This window comes from Mytilus californianus, unplaced genomic scaffold (genome assembly GCF_021869535.1).
Source record: "Mytilus californianus isolate M0D057914Y unplaced genomic scaffold, xbMytCali1.0.p SCAF_5, whole genome shotgun sequence".
Lineage (NCBI taxonomy): Eukaryota > Metazoa > Mollusca > Bivalvia > Mytilida > Mytilidae > Mytilus > Mytilus californianus.
In genome coordinates, this window is record NW_026262701.1 from 73,541,738 (window position 1) to 73,564,385 (window position 22,648).

Sequence of the window (22,648 nt, forward strand, 5' to 3'; positions counted from 1 at the left end):
GCATGATTCTAGAAAGTATTAAATACCGTATACAGCGTCTACATTTCTTTATCATAGTGCTCAAAAAGTGTCAAAAACAGTAATTTTACTTGATATTTGATGTGAAACCGTATTTTTTGGTGACAAATGAATTATTGATTAATTAGTTTTTATGCTATAGTCTGTTTCATATTTGTATTGCGTTTTACCTTAGAAACAAGGGTGGGTTCGACTTTTGACTTACTGTGGAGAGAATATGTCGTTTTCTGAACTTCTGCTGATTTGTTTGAAAAAAGCACGTACACGTCTAGAGTTTGGATATACAAATCGATTTTTAAACATGACAATCTCGATCCAAATGCTGTTATCGAAATTACCAAATTCAGTGAAAATGTACAGACATGACCCCATTGAACATTGAAATGTTCACTCGAATGGCAGACTATAAAAATTAGAATAGGCATGACATTTTGTAGTTAACGAATAGTTTTCGATGTTTAAACACAAATATTTACACATTTTTCATATTTTGAAATGCTATAGTCTGTTTCAAAAATGTACTTTTATACGAAAATGGTTTCATTTAAAACTGTTGTTCAAAATTCACCGTAGTAGTTACATATTGGATCGGTTTTGGTATCAATGTAATCAGTACTTGATGACATATAAAGAATCATTGGAGAAAGTGGACATTATCTTCAGGCCCTTTTTAGCAGTACCGCATTTACTCAAACAATCAGAAATTTTTTTTTCACATTTTTTTACTGGGGTCACCTCTGATAAAAAATTGTGAAAATTCAGAGAGTAATGCCAGAACGTTTTGAAGATGATTTTTGTGTGGCATATATATTTGTGCATCTAACGAACTATGAATTGCATGATTCTAGAAAGTATTAAATACCGTATACAGCGTCGACATTTCTTTATCATAGTGCTCAAAAAGTGTCAAAAACAGTAATTTTACTTGATATTTGATGTGAAACCGTATTTTTTGGTGACAAATGAATTATTGATTAACTAGTTTTTATGCTATAGTCTGTTTCATATTTGTATTGCGTTTTACCTTAGAAACAAGGGTGGGTTCGACTTTTGACTTACTGTGGAGAGAATATGTCGTTTTCTGAACTTCTGCTGATTTGTTTGAAAAAAGCACGTACACGTCTAGAGTTTGGATATACAAATCGATTTTTAAACATGACAATCTCGATCCAAATGCTGTTATCGAAATTACCAAATTCAGTGAAAATGTACAGACATGACCCCCATTGAACATTGAAATGTTCACTCGAATGGCAGACTATAAAAATTAGAATAGGCATGACATTTTGTAGTTAACGAATAGTTTTCGATGTTTAAACACAAATATTTACACATTTTTCATATTTTGAAATGCTATAGTCTGTTTCAAAAATGTACTTTTATACGAAAATGGTTTCATTTAAACTTACTGTTGTTCAAAATTCACCGTAGTAGTTACATATTGGATCGGTTTTGGTATCAATATAATCAGTACTTGATGACATATAAAGAATCATTGGAGAAAGTGGACATTATCTTCAGGCCCTTTTTAGCAGTACCGCATTTACTCAAACAATCAGAAATTTTTTTTTCACATTTTTTTACTGGGGTCACCTCTGATAAAAAATTGTGAAAATTCAGAGAGTAATGCCAGAACGTTTTGAAGATGATTTTTGTGTGGCATATATATTTGTGCATCTAACGAACTATGAATTGCATGATTCTAGAAAGTATTAAATACCGTATACAGCGTCGACATTTATTTATCATAGTGCTCAAAAAGTGTCAAAAACAGTAATTTTACTTGATATTTGATGTGAAACCGTATTTTTTGGTGACAAATGAATTATTGATTAACTAGTTTTTATGCTATAGTCTGTTTCATATTTGTATTGCGTTTTACCTTAGAAACAAGGGTGGGTTCGACTTTTGACTTACTGTGGAGAGAATATGTCGTTTTCTGAACTTCTGCTGATTTGTTTGAAAAAAGCACGTACACGTCTAGAGTTTGGATATACAAATCGATTTTTAAACATGACAATCTCGATCCAAATGCTGTTATCGAAATTACCAAATTCAGTGAAAATGTACAGACATGACCCCCATTGAACATTGAAATGTTCACTCGAATGGCAGACTATAAAAATTAGAATAGGCATGACATTTTGTAGTTAACGAATAGTTTTCGATGTTTAAACACAAATATTTACACATTTTTCATATTTTGAAATGCTATAGTCTGTTTCAAAAATGTACTTTTATACGAAAATGGTTTCATTTAAACTTACTGATGTTCAAAATTCACCGTAGTAGTTACATATTGGATCGGTTTTGGTATCAATATAATCAGTACTTGATGACATATAAAGAATCATTGGAGAAAGTGGACATTATCTTCAGGCCCTTTTTAGCAGTACCGCATTTACTCAAACAATCAGAAATTTTTTTTCACATTTTTTTACTGGGGTCACCTCTGATAAAAAATTGTGAAAATTCAGAGAGTAATGCCAGAACGTTTTGAAGATGATTTTTGTGTGGCATATATATTTGTGCATCTAACGAACTATGAATTGCATGATTCTAGAAAGTATTAAATACCGTATAGGTTACAATACACCATTAGATTTTATGGGCGCAGCCATTTTATGAGCATAACATGGTATTCAGAATTAAGAGTATAGCTAATCCTGATTGGTTGATATGTGCGCCCGTTATTTTTTGTTATTAGAGACTTCGTGCATTCTGCATTATACCAAAGGCCAAATAAACTATTTTCCTTAGCCCTAACGGAACTGAGATGTCTTTTAAACGCTAGGATGAGACACGTATTTTTAAGTGCAAAATTGATAGGCATGGGAGATAAGTACAAATTACGCTAAGAAAAGCAACGCGAACCTATATTTTTTGGACCAAAAAATACTGTCCTAATAACTTTTCTTTAATTCTAGCAAGGTTTCGTTTAAAAAATCAACTTTCTAAAGTCTGTATCTCGAAAAAGGCTATCATTGTCGCCTATGGGGAAATTAATTGTTTATTTCAATCTATACAGCGTCGACATTTCTTTATCATAGTGCTCAAAAAGTGTCAAAAACAGTAATTTTACTTGATATTTGATGTGAAACCGTATTTTTTGGTGACAAATGAATTATTGATTAACTAGTTTTTATGCTATAGTCTGTTTCATATTTGTATTGCGTTTTACCTTAGAAACAAGGGTGGGTTCGACTTTTGACTTACTGTGGAGAGAATATGTCGTTTTCTGAACTTCTGCTGATTTGTTTGAAAAAAGCACGTACACGTCTAGAGTTTGGATATACAAATCGATTTTTAAACATGACAATCTCGATCCAAATGCTGTTATCGAAATTACCAAATTCAGTGAAAATGTACAGACATGACCCCCATTGAACATTGAAATGTTCACTCGAATGGCAGACTATAAAAATTAGAATAGGCATGACATTTTGTAGTTAACGAATAGTTTTCGATGTTTAAACACAAATATTTACACATTTTTCATATTTTGAAATGCTATAGTCTGTTTCAAAAATGTACTTTTATACGAAAATGGTTTCATTTAAACTTACTGTTGTTCAAAATTCACCGTAGTAGTTACATATTGGATCGGTTTTGGTATCAATATAATCAGTACTTGATGACATATAAAGAATCATTGGAGAAAGTGGACATTATCTTCAGGCCCTTTTTAGCAGTACCGCATTTACTCAAACAATCAGAAATTTTTTTTTCACATTTTTTTACTGGGGTCACCTCTGATAAAAAATTGTGAAAATTCAGAGAGTAATGCCAGAACATTTTGAAGATGATTTTTGTGTGGCATATATATTTGTGCATCTAACGAACTATGAATTGCATGATTCTAGAAAGTATTAAATACCGTATACAGCGTCGACATTTCTTTATCATAGTGCTCAAAAAGTGTCAAAAACAGTAATTTTACTTGATATTTGATGTGAAACCGTATTTTTTGGTGACAAATGAATTATTGATTAACTAGTTTTTATGCTATAGTCTGTTTCATATTTGTATTGCGTTTTACCTTAGAAACAAGGGTGGGTTCGACTTTTGACTTACTGTGGAGAGAATATGTCGTTTTCTGAACTTCTGCTGATTTGTTTGAAAAAAGCACGTACACGTCTAGAGTTTGGATATACAAATCGATTTTTAAACATGACAATCTCGATCCAAATGCTGTTATCGAAATTACCAAATTCAGTGAAAATGTACAGACATGACCCCCATTGAACATTGAAATGTTCACTCGAATGGCAGACTATAAAAATTAGAATAGGCATGACATTTTGTAGTTAACGAATAGTTTTCGATGTTTAAACACAAATATTTACACATTTTTCATATTTTGAAATGCTATAGTCTGTTTCAAAAATGTACTTTTATACGAAAATGGTTTCATTTAAACTTACTGATGTTCAAAATTCACCGTAGTAGTTACATATTGGATCGGTTTTGGTATCAATATAATCAGTACTTGATGACATATAAAGAATCATTGGAGAAAGTGGACATTATCTTCAGGCCCTTTTTAGCAGTACCGCATTTACTCAAACAATCAGAAATTTTTTTTTCACATTTTTTTACTGGGGTCACCTCTGATAAAAAAATGTGAAAATTCAGAGAGTAATGCCAGAACGTTTTGAAGATGATTTTTGTGTGGCATATATATTTGTGCATCTAACGAACTATGAATTGCATGATTCTAGAAAGTATTAAATACCGTATAGGTTACAATACACCATTAGATTTTATGGGCGCAGCCATTTTATGAGCATAACATGGTATTCAGAATTAAGAGTATAGCTAATCCTGATTGGTTGATATGTGCGCCCGTTATTTTTTGTTATTAGAGACTTCGTGCATTCTGCATTATACCAAAGGCCAAATAAACTATTTTCCTTAGCCCTAACGGCACTGAGATGTCTTTTAAACGCTAGGATGAGACATGTATTTTTAAGTGCAAAATTGATAGGCATGGGAGATAAGTACAAATTACGCTAAGAAAAGCAACGCAAACCTATATTTTTTGGACCAAAAAATACTGTCCTAATAACTTTTCTTTAATTCTAGCAAGGTTTCGTTTAAAAAATCAACTTTCTAAAGTCTGTATTTCGAAAAAGGCTATCATTGTCGCCTACGGTGAAATTAATTGTTTATTTCAATCTATAATCAATGTTTGGTTTAGAAAAGTATCTTGTACAATTATCACCCATCGAACGTGAATATATTTCAAAATTAAGATGCTGTAATTTGAAAATTCCAGTAGAGCTGGGTAGGTGGTACACTATTTCGAAAGAAGAGAGGGTATGTAATATGTGTTTGAATGCTATTGGTAATGAATACCATTACTTATTTGCATGCAATTCCATCTTAGTAAAAAAAATATCATAAATCAACACATTCCAGAGTATTATATAAAATATCCCAGCGCAGCAAAAATGAAAGGATTACTATCATTGGGTAATATAAACGTACTAAAAATGTATCTCTATTTGTTTCAAAGTTAATTAAAGTATTATAAGCATAGTAATTATTAATATATTCCATTTTAAAGTTGTTTTATTTCTTTCTATGATTGTATGTGATTGTAGTTTGTATATAGTTACATGCACCTCTTGTTTCACATGTGAATGTGACAGAGTGTTTTTAAATAAAGCATATTGTATTGTATTGTTTAAAATTTTTAAAGTTATAATTCCGTTAAATAAAACAAGTCCTTCAACGTAGAAATTCCAAAAATATGACTAAAGCAGATTTTGTGTATATAAAAAAAAGAAGATGTGGTACATGTGGTATGATTGCCAATGTGATAAAAATCCACCCGAGACTAAATGAACTTAGCATATATAGGTCAACGTGCGGCCTTCAACAATGAACAAAACGTATATCGCATAGCTAGCTCTAGAAGGACCGGACATGCCAAATAGTAACAAAATCAAATGACAAAACCTTTATGTATAATTTATATATAAAACAATTAACGAAAAACAAATACGATATACAACACCAATCGACAGCCACTGAATTACATGCTCCTGATATGGGACAGGCACATACATAATGTGGCGGGGTTAAACATGTTTGCCAACCTTACCCCTTACTTGGGGCAGTGGTGTAATCACACAACAAATGAACAAACTGTAAAATCAATCATTAAAAGGTGTGACAGTTTATTTTAATTTTTTTTGGGGGGGGGGGGGGGGGGGGGGGGGGAGGGGTGGTATATGTTTGCTTAGTAACGGTGCTTAAATAATAGTTTTATTTTAAATAATGCAGTTGCTTATGTCTTTGGATATTTTTTTATTTTTTGTCATATCGTGACGCTTGCAATACAGTTTTGGGTTTTGCTCATTGGTGTGGGCCGTATGGTGACCCAAAACTGTTTTCATCCACTTCCTTTGGTCTTTGGTGGATAGTGTCTAATTGGCAAAAAAACACATCTCCTAATTTTTATATTGTCTCTTTAGCTCACTTGGCCTAAGCACCCATATGATATATTTCTACCAGCCGGTGTTTGTCGTCTCTGTCTGTCCGTCATCAAAAACTTTTAAAAAATCTTCTCTGAAACTACACGGCCAAATTTTACTAAATTTAACATGACTGTTCCTTAAGGAATTTAGCTCAAATTTTTTATCCGGGTATTTGATCCATCAACAAACAAGATGCTAAAAATAGAACATAGGGGTACAATCCCGTTCTTTTTATCTTATATGTCCGAAACTGAAGCAGTTAGAGCAAAACTGAGTAGGATACAATTAAACCTAGATGTTAGTAGGTCAAGTTCTATGTCAGATGGAATATTCAGAATAAGTATATAATTGCCCCTGACATGTCCATATATAAAAAAAAAATGCAATTGTTGGTTATTAACTTGTAAAATGTTACATTGTATAGACAGAAAGAAACATTAAGTTTTAGTAAAGGTTAAAATGACCAGATCAATTAGATTTGCAAATAATTGAAAATGGCAGAAATTGTCAATTGACCCCTTATAGAATTTAAATGGGCTCTGCTGATTGTCTTGAAAAAACTACAGTAGACAGTAAGAAACTCTGAAAAGCAAAAATGACGGAAATCATTGGATTACACCTAATAGATCTAGAGGTTATTGACCAAATTAAACATGAAGATATCTTACTATTGTTTGATAGATAGGTAGACATTATAAATAGCAAAATTGAAGGCGAATCAAGCCCCTAGGAATATTTTCTAATATTTCAGTGGCTTGTTATATTGACATTTATAGAAAAAAATCCTTTTCTGAAGGCTGCTATGTTTACTAGAATCAATTTTTTTTTTCGCTCAAATTTTGGAAAACAGTCATTAAATAGATCTTATACATTTAAAGTTAAATGCGTTGTAATGGTATCCCAATTAAATCCTATACTGTTTAAACAATTAATATAATATTCTGTTCACCATGTCAAAGTTGATACCGAGAATGTCAGTTTACATACATGACCATGCATGTACGTGTAATGCGTTTTGTGGTTGAACGTCAAATGTCACATATTATACTAATAGCATGGACCTAAGCATGTTCAGTCATAGAATAATCACGACATCACACTTTTTATGTGAGAGAAAAAAACAGAACGGAGATTGGCAATGATACGAAGACAGTAAACATTCATTTAACACAGCAGACAAAACTAGATATCATTGAGATGGGAGCCATCTCTGTGGGCCTCGCTGTGAATAATGTGTGGTAAAAAAATTGTATCTTTATCATTGGACATGGGGTTGTCAACTGAAACCAAAGTTTTTGACCTTGACCTTTGACCTAAGAAGTTGTACATAAATTATGACACACCCTCTGGTGTTGGTTTATATACATACAAAGTATAAACTTTGAAATCATAACGGTTCTCAAGATATAGAGCGGACACGATCTTTACAATAGGACATGGGGTTGTCAACTAAAACTAAAGTTTTTGACCTTGACCTTTGACCTACGAAGTTGAACATACATGTGTATGTGTGTGTGTGTGTGTGTGTATGTATGTATGTATGTATGTATGTATGTATGTATGTATGTATGTATGTATGTATGTATGTATGTATGTATGTATGTATGTATGTATGTATGTATGTATGTATGTATGTATGTATGTATGTATGTATGTATGAGGTAGGTAGGTAGGTAGGTAGGTAGGTAGGTAGGTAGGTAGGTAGGTAGGTAGGTAGGTAGGTAGGTAGGTAGGTAGGTAGGTAGGTAGGTGGGTAGGTAGGTAGGTAGGTAGGTGGGTAAGTAGGTATGTAGGTCCGTATACACTCGCTATCGGAATTGACAGAAATGTGTCACTAACATATTTACAACAGTATTATTCACAAGGACAATCCCATCCAACACAAAAGGAGTGCTTGGACACCGGGAAGTCTGTTATTATAGAAATTAAGTTTTAAAAGATTACCACATTCGGGCACTATTCTGGCAAAGTGTAAAATTTACGCTTCTGTGAGGGATTGCTGTTTTTTTTCATGGTATCACAATTTCCTCCACCAATAAAACTAGACTCCGATATTACTTAAATATTGTTGAAAGTGGCGTTAAGTTTCATAAGTAGAAGTTTATTTTGTTATCTTTGGGTCAGGAGGATATTTTGAAAACGGCATATTTATTTGCACCTTTTGCAAGGTCTGCTTAGTAATTTGCCATAAAATTATACTATGCTACGCCTTGATACCTTTAAATGCAACTGAATTCTGACAAAAAAATCCACACTTAAATCTTGTATCGATATTGTTATTTAACATCAGCGTAGTATTTAAACACGTCTAATACAAACGAAAATTCGGGAATGATAAATTTTCATTCGACTTTCGTTGATGGTAGCATATCTATGAAAACTAATAGTATTACATATTTAACCTCTCATTAATATCAATCAATTAGTCAATCTGTATATCAATCAATTAGTCAATCTGTAAATCAATCAATTAATCAATCAGTAAATCAATCAATTAGTCAATCTGTAAATCAATCAATTAATCAATCTGTAAATCAATCAATTAGTCAATCTGTAAATCAATCAATTAGTCAATCTGTAAATCAATCAATTAATCAATCTGTAAATCAATCAATTAGTCAATCTGTAAATCAATCAATGACAGTTCCATTAGGATTCTATTATTTCGAGGTTGTATTTTTGCATGACTTTTGTCTGAATTTTCATATTTGTTTGGAGTGTGACCTTCTCTTTAGTCCTTTTTTTATACCATTTACACAGAAGAAAGAAATATCATTCTTACAAACCTTTTATATGATTACATGAGGAAAAACAACTTTGTTCTTTTGAAAAAGAAGAGAGAAATTCAAACTCATAAGTCGAAAACAAACTGACAATATCATGGCAAAATAAAACGAAAAACAGACAAACAATAGTTTACATAACACAACATGGAAAACTAAAGATTGTTGAGCAACACGAACCAGGGCTGTTATACAGCTACGTTTTTTCGAGGCATTGAGGGTGGAAGAGCGCTACAGTGCCAGAGGATTTTTCAAGTCAGGAGCTTGTAATTCGTTATTTGCTGTCTGCCACATATTCATGTTTTCGTTTATGGTGTAGCATAAATCCGTCTCTTGGTTTTCTCGTTGACATTTTGTAATGTCGGGGCCTTTTAAAGCTTATAGGGTGGTATGGCGTTTGCTCATTGTTTAAGATCATACGGTGCATTTGAGTTGCTTTAATTCATTTACAAGAAGTAAATGAACACGGTTATGCATTCTTGTAAATGGATTAAAGCAACTCATCTGTGACTTAAAAAAAATAGAAAAAAAGTGCAACGTTGAGTTTACAAAAAAGAAATCTTCCTGTGAGTTATTGAAAAAGGGGACTTTGGATTACAGTAAACAAAATTACAGTACTATATATCATTATCTATTCTCTATTGCAGTTTAAGAACAATTCTACCCAAGCCGGCATATTGAGTCTTTAATCCATTTTAAAGCTTGTTTTTAAAGATGTCAAATGTTTCACTTCATGTATAATCAAAACGTGAAAAGCAGTATTTTTTATACCATCGTTAAATATTCTTACTAGAAAAAGTTGGAGGACAATTTAAATTCTTGAAGAAGGTATTATTTCTAATTCATTTGTTCGTACTTGTGTTTTTTTATAATCTGCTATTTTGTTATTTCACTTTTTTTCCAATGGCAGTCCAAATTTACCAGACCTTCATCCAGGATGGTCTATAGTTGTAAACTTTAATGTCATTTGGTCTCTGGAGGAGAGTTGTCTCATTGGCAATTATACCACATCATGTTATTTTATATCTTATTACAGAACCTATCTATTGTATGTATTGTTAATTTGTTCTCGTCCAGAACATGCATGAAATGTTTGCCACTGGACGTTAAGCAACCAACAATCAATCATTCTCTTAATCAATCTACTGATTAGATATAAAAAGGGGTGTGCTATATAAAAAGATATGTTCATTTGCTTGTCCCAATTCTGGAACTTTGTCATTGAATTTGATGTGCTTGCCATAAGTGACATGTGTTGACGGTGGCAGATCTTTGATAATACATTATAAATATATTCACAAGTTGTATAGTCTCGGATAGAGTTAGACTTTGACATGTTGTAAAGGCCTCTGTCTATTGTTGCCCTCTAGATTTGTTTTTTGTTTTAATATTTGTTTGTTGCTAAACTGACCCATACCCTTAACATGCTTAACCTTATCTTTTACATGAAACGGCTATCATTTTATAAAAAGCCTATTCTAAAATGGATATTTTTTAATTTCTGTATTATTTGGAATGTACTGTCAATCCCGTGAGTAAGTAGACAATGATGTATTGCAGTTCAATATAAATCCTTGAGTTAAAGAATTGTTGAAAAAGCATCATTTGCCGAAACCTGAAAAGAATAGTGAAAAAAACCCAAATTACTCATGATAGAAAAGTTGATATTACAAATTCCCTTTAGAATCATAATTTCATATAATTGTACGTGTACATAAAGCAACAAGGAAAAAGGTAAAGTGGAAACAAATAGGTCAAGTTTTAAAAGGATTACGATTCGTGTCCGGCGAGGGGGGGGGTTGTTGTTGTGTGGGGAGTTCCTTACTCGGATTTGTGAATTAAACCATGTTTGCCTCTTTTATGTGTTGTTTATTCTTTATCGTGTAATAGCGTGCTCGCGTCGAGTATGGGATGGAGGTCTTGGTTTCTATCCATGGCCATTCGAACCAAAGATTTGAAAATTTGTGTTTGCTGCTTCTCCGCCAATCACGTGACACTTATGAGTAAAAGCAAAGACTGGTTAAATCCAAATAAGAATAATGTGTGTCCAAATAGGATGAAATCGTAAAACTGCACGTTAATAATCTGGTCGAGACTGTCGGTCTAATATGAAGCAGGGCTTGTATTCATATCATATTAACATTTTCTCGTTATGATGATTTATCAAATCTGCTAATGGACGTTAAACCTCAATCCATCAATCAATACATCTATTTTGTTTAGTATACAAGTTTCCAAATTATGTCTATGTGATCACGGATATTTATGTTGGAATTGTGAACTTACAAAAATGCCAATTTAACATTACTATATTTTTCTAATTTTTTTTTTTTCAAACTATTTTTCAAAAGTTTTTGCTACTTCAATAATGTTATATTGACCTAAATCAATGATAATGATGATGTTTACAATCCAACTCCTGATTTATTCTAGCCTGCTTAGATTGTGAATATATAAAAATGTAATGCTGTTTCCCCTATCTATAATGATAATGCAAGTAATAGTAATCAGCCAGGTTTACCGTCTGTACATATATATTTATTGACATTCTCAGTAATGTAACGCTAACAACCTCATATTGACATCCTCAGTGATGTAACGCTAACCACCTCATATTGACATCCTCAGTAATGTAACGTTAACCACCTCATATTGAGCAATAATCAGCCATATGCAGTCATTTGTTTTATACCAACTTCTTTAAAGATTGATACATTGGTTATGACATTTTCATGAGGATTAGTTGCGATTACATTTATAGTCAGAAAATAATAATTAGACAGATCTAACCTGAAATATCTTTTCAAAATAGCAAATGCATTGTACTTGTCAGAATTATATAAATTTGGTCTCATTTTTTGTAAACATTGATCAACATACATAATCAGCAACATATGTTCTTAAAAGATAGGCAAAATGGACAAGAAATATTTGTAACTGTTATATGACGAATGGTTTCGTTTGTTATCAGACACATCTAACTGACAACTAAATGAATGATTTTTAGAACTATATAGAATGAGTTATCATGTTAGTTCTCGTATGACACTGAATCATTTGATATACACGTGATGAATATATATTATGTTTCATTCAAACATTTAGGATGTTAAAGAATGTTGTTTATATGTTGTTTATGTAGAATATATATATATACAATCGTCTATACATGGTTTTATTAAAACTTGTTAGATGTTTTGCAGAAGTTATGAATACTACGAAAAGGACAGACACTTACCATACACTGCACACAAACACTGATTCATTAATCTACCATCAAACACTAACATAATATTATAATCATCATTATAGAAAGGAGAAACATCATTACATGTAGCAGCTTACTGGGGACGGTTAAATGTAACCAAATGGTTGATAGAAGAAAAAGGAATGGATCCCATGGATAAGACATCTGAGGTAACATTTGTCATTTTGTACTTTGTGCTATAAATAGAAAAAAAACTTAAATAGTCTTTTACATTACATTGATCTCATGGATTTATTAGAATGTTTTTTACATGTTGTGCAGATTTCTAGACTACTCAATTGTCTATTAAAATAAAAAGCGATAGCACGTTTTTGCACGACTTCATGCTAAAGAAGAAATTTTGTTCCCATCAAAAAGGGAGGTCAAACTAGAATGACGGAGTTTCTGTGAACAGTAAAACCTTGTCCAATCCACCAAATAATAACTTTAACAAAACAATACTTTATTATAGGTTAATAACACAGTTATTAAACATTGTAAAACAACCAATGTTCCCTCAGGCTGCATTATGAAAAAGCATAAACATTGTTGAAAAACAAAAAATTGCAAACATCTTAATGTCATACATAAATACTGTGTATACAATTCATAAGACTTAGATGAATGTTCAATAACATAGCAGAAAATAAATGAAAAAATAGGAAATTTATATTAAACATCATGATCAACTGATTGATATGTTATTTCTACCATGTGGGAAACAAGGAAATACCATCTGTCCGTGCGTCTGTCCGGTCTTGTAAACGCCCACAACATACAACGCTAGCCATATTTGTATGACATTTATATCAAAGATTTATATCAAAAATATATTGGACGAGTTTTAAATCAATGTCGATCAATTATATCAAAAAGGTTCATATAAAAACAGGAAGATGTAGTATGACATGTATGACTATCATTGAGACAACTCGCCATCAGATACCAAATAAATTGGAAGTACGTATAGCCTTCCAAAATGAGAGTAACTAATTCTGCAGAGCAAGCGTTCAAAAACTATGACATGATACATTTAAAAAAACATTAAAAAGAAAAAAATCACGGCCTAATGTCTGTACAAAACAATATGATAGATGATTGTTGGTTGCTTAACGTCCAGTGTTAATATTTTATGCTTGTTCAGGACGATAACAAATTACCAACAAATACAATAGGTGGGTCATGTAATGGGGGCCGTTCGGGATGTAGGTCGGCTAAATTTGTACTGCCATTGGAAAAGAATAGGAACAGAACTTTTGCCTTACAACAGGCCACCTAAAAGAGTTGTTGCAGAGGTTCTTACACGAGGCATCAGATTTAACGTCCCCATTCTGACCAGACGCGGCTGCGTTTTTGTACATCCGGCACAGCCAAACGGACGCCATACTATGACAAGGGCTTTACTGACCGTAGGAAGAAGACCAAAATCTAGAGTGACTATATTTCCATTCCCCAGTCACTCTAGCTATAGGGTGTTACAAAACAATAAACGAAAATTGAACATGATATACAGCAAGAAACGACAACCACTAAATTAGCGGCTTCAGACTTGGGACACGTGCATACATGATGTGTTGCGGTTAAACATGCAAGCGGGCTCCCAACCCCCCCCCCCCCCCCCCCTAACATGGGACAGTGGTGCAAAATCACGAGAACTGTACAAAACAATACACGAAAAAACAAATGTGATAAACAGTATCAAACACTCAATAGCAGGCTCCTGGCAGGCTTGGAATGGTTATATATAGAATGCAGCGGGGTTAAACATGTTTGTGTGCACCATACCCTCTCCCTATCCTTGAGCAGTTGTGTAAGAGCTTAATATATATGTAAACATAAGCGATACACCGCCCATAAAAGGTTAAATTTACAATAGGGAACGCAAAACCGTCCTTTTTTGTCGTTACCTTTTTGTAGAGTTTCCCGTGTGAAACTGAAATATCTAAATTGAGGAAAGAACAGCTATAATTGCTTTTTGCATTTGATATAGTAAGTTCCATTTAGCAGTATATTCAGAAAATTTCTTAATAAATTAACAAAAAATATCAATATAAATAAATGGTAAGCGTAGTTTAATTATCAAATCACTGGAATTTAGACGAGTCTTAACTGAGTTTGGCCATCAAAAGTGATTCATAAGGAAACCGTCTGCTATTAAAGGACCGAAATTGGTGCACATAGGAAAACATATAACAGCTCGATAAGCTGTATTGCCGAAATGTACATCGACGTTGTCAAGGAGAAAAGGAGTAATACTATGCTCATGAAAAGCTGTAATTGGCATTTCTAGTTATAAAATACGAAGTCGTGACCCTACATTGTGCAGGGGCGGATCCAGGAGAGGCGTGGCGGGCGTGCGCCTCCCTAAAATTTGCAAAGCATGGGTTGACCTCAGCTTAATAAAGAATATTTCGATAATTTTACCGAAAAAACCTCATATAACTACTATTCATGCTTACTTCAACTGCTTATGAATTCGTCGAATGCCATGATAGACTGATTCGTGCCATAAATGTTTCCCATATACTGAAATGCCAAAATAATCGACTGCAGAAAAACATGTATAGCCCGAATAAAGTTTAAACCCCATAATTGCCAAAACACACTGTAATGAGTGGGAAAGAGCCCAAATCAGAAGATACAAATCAGAACTCTAAACATGCCCAACATAATAAGTTGACCTTTCTGTCAATCGTTTAGGCGTTGGTTACATACCGTCATTGTTTTCGATGGCGAAACATCAATAGATAAGGGAAAACTCAGGATTTCAGTCTTACCACATGATTTAAACATTAAACATGACGTAACCAATTCAACATTCGAACTGCAATTTTTTGTAGACAATAAAATAATGTATGAAATTTGTGTTTATACATTTATTTTACAAAAATTGCATATTTGAAAAAGATAACTAAACAGAGTAATCTAGTGTTGCGTTTTTAAAGTCCGTCAGTGTATTCAATATGTAAAACTTCAAGAAGAGTGATTATAAAATATTTGCCAAAAAATTATCTAAATCAGAAGTGAGTAAACATGGTAAATGATTGGTATTGCTATAAATTTTCACTTCTTCGTACTATGAACATCAAAATTATTTATTTTGTAAAAATATTTCCTTTCTCTATTTGAACTGTACACGTATACCTAACAACAAAAATTATTTTTATTTACCTGTGTTTAAAGTAATTGCAAATGGCTGATATTTTTGTTCAAGTATATTGTTTTTCTTAAATTGTTTAACATTTCACAGCGGTATAACATGTGACTTTAATTATTCTTCCCTTAGTTTATTTATTTTGTATTTGCATTGTATCATAGATCAAATTTATTTGTTCAGTGTATGTTCACTGGTGTTAATATGTCTTTTGATTGAGTTAAGCCATTTCAATTGATATTTTATAGTGTGTTTTTCTATGTTGTGATGTTACACTATTGTTTCAGATAAGGGTGAAGGTTTGGTACCATTAAAACGTTTAAACCAGCTGCAATTGTTTGCACTTGTCCTAAGTCAGGAATCTGATGTTCAGTAGTTGTCGTTTGTTGATGTGGTTCATAAGTGTTTCTCGTTTCTCGTTTTTTATATAAATTAGACCGTTGATTTTCCCGTTTGAATGGTTTTACACTGGTTGTTTTTTGGGCCATTTATAGCTTGCTGTTTGGTGTGAGCCAAGGCTCCGTGTTGAAGACCGTACTTTGACCTATAATTGTTTACTTTTATAAATTTTGACTTGGATGGACAGTTGTCTCATTAGCACTCATACCACATCTTCTTATATCTAAATTCTCAATAATTAAAAGTTATTGTTGAATTATTTTTTACCTTGTATTTGTATTTAATTTTATTTTAAGATTTTCTTTCAAAAATCGTTAAAATAAAAAAAAAAAACGATTAATTATATTTTAATTAATTGTTTTCTTATATGGAACTTTTTGGAAAACAGATCAAACAAATGCTGAAAAAACTACCTTTTCCGATGCGTAAAAATACATAAAATTTTTATTTTTTATACAAAAGACCCATTAAACAAAAAACCTAGAACATGCAGAAATAATATATACACGTTTAACCTGTATGCACGTGCGTAAAAACTGGTCCTGCTTGAATAAACACGAATTTCAATCGATTACTCACAGGTGACAATCAATTGAGTGTGTCATAGTAAGCTATAAAAGGCGTCAAAATGACAATGTACTCGCAGTTAATGAAAGCTTATTCAAAGCCAATAACTAATAAAAAATCATGTGTCTAAGATTAAAATATCAATCAAAATTGAGAATGGAAATGGGGAATGTGTCAAAGAGACAACAACCCGACCAAACAGCAGAAAACAGCCGACGGTACACATCTAACATCCAATGGATTTAGCGTAAAGACGTCATTAACATTCAGAGAAAAACATTAACTTGTGCAATGCCAAAATAGTAAATTGAAGCCATATAATTAGTTTCTGTTGTATTGTTGAAAAACTTGACATCGACATGGATAAGTGATGTTTTCTGCGACTTCTGAACTACATATACATGTACCAAATGTGCTTGTCTGCTCTATGGTCGGGTTGTTGTCTCTTTGACACATTCCCCATTTCCATTCTCAAATATAGTTTGTTACTTTTTTCATGTGACTTATTTTTGTTTTGGAGTTATCATGTGTTATAGCAATACCGTATGATGGTTTTAACTTATTTTAGACTGAATTATGTAATAATATATAACTTTCTAAACCTTCACTTCCGGTACACTCATACTAATTAGCTATGAATTGGGAGTTTACGGAACAATTTCAATTTGTCAAATAAAAGCAAGTCACATTTACGGTCACTTTTCAATAAAAAAAGAATGAACCAGCGAATTTTAACTTGGAAAAATCTTAATTGCATCACTATTTCACCGCCGCCTGGCGCATGGACCTTGCTGTTCTTTTCTCATTTTTATGTGTAAAATTAAAAAAAAAACTTTAATATTTCGATGTTTTCCCTTACATCTTACAATTACCGTAGTTGTATACGTGCTTCGACCAAACAGATCTATAACTACCCTCTATATATTTTTGTTTTTATTTTTGTGGTAGGGTTGCTATGTCATTGGCCTTTTTGAACCTCAACTCCTTTTATTCATATCGGAGCCATATAATACCATTATATGTCAATGTTTATATATATAGTGTGACTTCTGTAGAAGTACAGACGTTCTCATGTAGAAAAGATGAAAATCCATGTTTAAGAAATAAGCATCAAAGAGCCACAATAAAAGAAAAACAAAATTGTTACAGTTACAGTCATATAATTCCTCAAGATTGTAAACATCCATGGCTTTTGATATCATTAATTTAAGCGTTCCCGATAAAGGAAAATACCAAAAAACGCTTCGAATGCACCAAGTTTATAGTGTTATTTTTTTCATTTTACAGAAAGTGGAATGAATAAATTATCTGTTCCGGTAGATGGATAATGTTTAAGTAGTACATTGCAAGCACTATGCTATATTCGAAATGCTAACACACGCAAAATTAAGTTACAATTAATTCAGTAGAACAATAATGTTGTTGCACTAATCAACTGATAAGCATTTGTTGTTCTATCAACGAACATGACACTGGAATACATCAGTTCATGTGACAGCAATGCTGTCTGCGTTTCAAACTACTACCGTCTATTTTTCGTCTTTCAAAATGTTTGAACAGTTTTAAATTTGCAGACTCTCAATAAATCTGATCAAAACACCGATTCAAAACGAAGCGTGGACACACTGTCTGTATTTCAATCATTTTAACTTTAAACTAAGTGTAGCAAAGAATGTTCTAATAGAACCACTTGTAACGATAAAACTGTTTCTATATTTGGTCTGTCATGTCGGAAATTACTGAATGACTTTCAAAGTCAGATCACGGTGCAAGCAATTTTATCACGACATGTCACCAATCGTAAAATATGTAAAGTAAAATAATTACTGACTAACAACATAGACTTTTGTTGTATGCTTATACAAACCGAAACCACTACTACATGAGGTGGTTGAATAGCCTGGCATCCTGACCCAATCTTATACTTCGTCGTTCTGTCAACCTTAGCAATCAGTGAACCAGGACCGCCAGTCTAGGTATGTGGGATATAGGTGGTAAAAAAAGGGGGGGGGGTGTGTGATAAAGGGCGTAAAAAGAGTAGGGATGTGGGATATAGGGAGTGAAAAATGTGGGGAAAAGTAGTGAAGAAAAGTGGGTAGTGGGGAAAAATGACCTAAACCAGGATTTGGGAAATGAGTACCCCCGTCTCACTCCCTCTAACATTACAATTGATATATGCTGACTTGATTCCATGCCAAGGCTTCTGGTCTAGATCATAAGGATGGTGACTACAAGGAATTTACTATCCAGGCCTTTGTTATTAATACTTATAATGTAATACACACAGCGTGGTTTTTACGTTATTGGAGACACATGTTTACTAAGAGGAAGCGGTAAAATATTTACATTCTAGCCCAAAATAGTACATACTATTATATAAAAAAGTAATGAAAAACACTTAATTATGAATGTATTGCACAAAAGCTGTTCACAGATTTAACAGCAAGATACCCTGATAATGTAGATATCTTTAAGAACAGGACTTTATATATATAAGTACAATGTTTCTTAAATCCTGTTAGTATAATACAATACAATACTTTTACTACCATATATAGTTTACTGATAATTTCTATCAAATATCTGTGTATTCTATTTTCTATAATGTTAACGTTCATGTCATTAAAGAAAATTGACAAGTTAGTTAAACAAATATTTTCACATTCAACCCGTTTAAGAACAAAACGAGTGTATTTTAGGTCTGTATAATGCTCAAATGTGCAAAACCGTGTTTCAAGAACCAATGCAACAAATTAATGTTGATATTTAAACCTGTTCAAGGAAATGTTAATACTACACAAGAACAAGTAAAATGTAGAACAAAATCTCACAGCACGAAATGTGTTCAAAGGATAGTACTAAACATGTGACAAAATGACGGGTATGAAACAGATCATTACGCAATTGCAGATTAATTGGTGAATATTTGTTTGCTTAGCGTTCAGTGGCAAGTATTTCATGCATATTCAGAACGAAACTAAGTTGGACAGAAGACAAAACGAAATTGTGACAAATTAATTTTTCAAAATTTATTTCCAAGCATAATTAATGTTTAAATTGAACTCGTTTCAGGAATTCATATATTTATTACTAAACCAGATCATTATGGAAATAAACCTAACTCTTACTTACTAAACCTAAAAAACGAAACAAAATGAACCCGGCGTAATCAACTTTGATAGAAAACAGGAAATGGACGAAATTAAAAAAACAAATCCTGGCCAAGTTTGAGTATATCAAAACTTCCAAAAGTTTCTTGAAATATTTTTTTTCTTTTAACGAAGAACAATTTATATTAATATTTTTGATTCATCAAGTTAAATACCTTTTGCGATCTCTGGACACACTCCTAATTGTTGAATTGGGGTTTGGCTGACACCAAATGACGTCACGTTTTATAACAATAATCTAGATGATCTATTTAAATTCAATTTGTTAACCTTCTTTTTTGGGGGAAAAGGGGGGGGGGGGCTCCTCCCGCCCCTTAAATGTTTTTTTTTTAACAAAAATAGGTCTTAAGGTCTGGGCTGATACTATTTTGGAGCATGTAAATGAATAGAGACGTAAGATGAATAACTAAATTTTATGTTATTACAGTGTCGCACATTGATTGACATAATAAAATACACAATATATATCACCAGTTAAAACATTCAATCAATACCTAGACGTAAATTGACTTTAGAGACACTTTTAAAAATATGTATTTACAATAATCATGTTATTTGAAGCGTATCAATATTTACATAGATGTGTCATGATTTATCAGCAAAAAGTTCAGATTTTGGCAATAAAACCAGAAAAAGACAAGATAGAACAGACATTCATATTGCCATACAAAAGCAGTGATAAGGTATCAATTTGATGACAGAAAAAGAGACGCAAATAAGATTTCAATCCAAATCCATATCTGCAAAACATCTTCAGAAAGTGTGACTGCATCTGCAAAATTTGAGATAGTGACACTGTTCCTGTTTAATGAAAAATAATTGCTCTTTTTAGAACAAAAGACAAATATTTATTTATTACTTCTATGTAAATCAGACTTTATCATCACATATCAGATATGAGAGGCGTACATCTATTACATAATTATAAAAAGAGAATTAAAATTAAAAATTTAAGTTTAATATAATTATCACAGTTATCAATAAAATCCACTTACAATTAAAACACTCGCATTACTCACGCGTCAAATGTGAAAAGTTTTCGACGTGCAAAGAATTTATTTAACGTCTTAAAAAACATTTCTTGGTTTCTTCATTGGTCATGATTTCAACAAATTGTTCACCTAAGTTCATACAATTTGGCACACTCAAGACTTATACATGTCTGAAATCTGTGTATTATGGACACACCATTAGAAAATGTTTCTCTGTTTCAATTTCACCAAGTTAGCAGTATCGGTATAGTCTCTGTTCAAAAGGAATAGGCGGCCTGGAGTATATACGTTACGCCCGCTCTCAAGGGCAAGAGGCAGCGAGCCGGAGTGAAACATTGTCATACATCGTCTCTAGTATTTGGGAATGTTTCATCACATACATGGTTACATGTGGACATTGTCTTTAAAAAAGTCGATATGTTTGTAGTTTGTTTCCATTTACTCAGTTGCTATTGTAGTCAAGCAGCTAAGTCCAATTTTTCATCAGAATTCTGCAAAATGTGGTAAAAGCATCAAACTTGGTATATAAGCTCCTAGCACCATTCTAGGCAAAAGAAGATATGGAGCCAACCTGAAAAAAATATACTTCCGGTTTTTTTCCAAGATGGCGGACAAAATTGCAAAAATTCTCAACTAAATATCAAAGAAACCGTACACAAGGTGGTAAAACAATGAAACTTTATATATTATCTCTTTAGACCCTTCTTAACAAATAAAGATATGAAACCAATATAAAAAACTATCAACTTCCGTTTTTTCCAAGATGGTGGCCGAAATAACAAAAATGTTAAAACAAGTCAAAAGGAAGTTGCAAATAAAGGCAACAGTAGTATACCGCTGTTCGAAACTCTTAAATCGATAGAGATAAAAACAAATCCGGGTTACAGACTAAAACTGAGGGAAACGCATCAAATATAAGAGGAGAACAACGACACAACAAAAACACAACATTAAAATGTAACACACACAGAAACGAACTATGATGTAACAATGGCCATTTTCCTGACTTGGTACAGGACATTTTAAGAAAAATGGTGGGTTGAACCTGGTTTTGTGGCATGCCAAACCTCCCGCTTTTATGGCAATGTTAAATATAACATTAAAATGACAACATTACATGACATGACTACAATACATATAAATGGGAGAACATATAGGACAAAGAAACACATGAATAATAGCTAACAAAAGTTACTAGGTTTAAAATTTAATACGCCAGACGTGCGTCTCGTCCACACAAGACTAACTAGTGACGCTCAGATGAAAAAAGTTTGAAAGCCAAAACAAGTACAAAGCTGAAGAGCACCGAGGACCAAAAATTCCAAAAAGTTGCGCCTAACACGGCTAGAGTTTTCTGCCTGGGACAAGAACATCTTTATAATTTAGAATAATTTATACTTTTGCAAACAGTAAATTTTATAAAATGACTATATAATAGATATACATGATAAAACCGAAGTGGGGACTAACTACAGAATAAAAACGGATACATTACATAAAACAACTTAATCCAACACATAAAAATACACAGCCGAGTTAGCCAAAGCCTCAACGCACAAAGTGACGTCACATTTGAAATTCTAAAAAAAAACACATAAAGTGACGTCACATTTGAATTTGTAAAAATATTTCCCAAAAATAAGATAGAATTAGGATTGATTCAAGATTAGATTTGTAATACTGACATTACATTCATTAATAACAATGAAAATTACAATACTATTAATATCAAATTGTGGTAGTAATTAGATAATTAATTATATATATATACCAAAAAATTATATCAGATGAGTACAATTGAAAGTAATATATATACAGTAGCTGTTATATGCA

General features: G+C 32.4%; 1 protein-coding gene across 1 annotated transcript in view; it reads left to right on the top strand.

The window, feature by feature from the left end:
* Positions 1 to 12,588: 12,588 nt before the first annotated feature.
* LOC127701432 (putative ankyrin repeat protein RF_0381) overlaps positions 12,589 to 22,648 on the top strand; it is a 50,539-nt gene continuing 40,479 nt past the window's right edge. Inside the window, exon 1 of the mRNA XM_052205311.1 lies at positions 12,589 to 12,703. Within this exon, the coding sequence (XP_052061271.1) occupies positions 12,677 to 12,703 (27 nt within the window). The 5' untranslated portion in view covers positions 12,589 to 12,676. The remainder of the gene's footprint in view (positions 12,704 to 22,648) is intronic.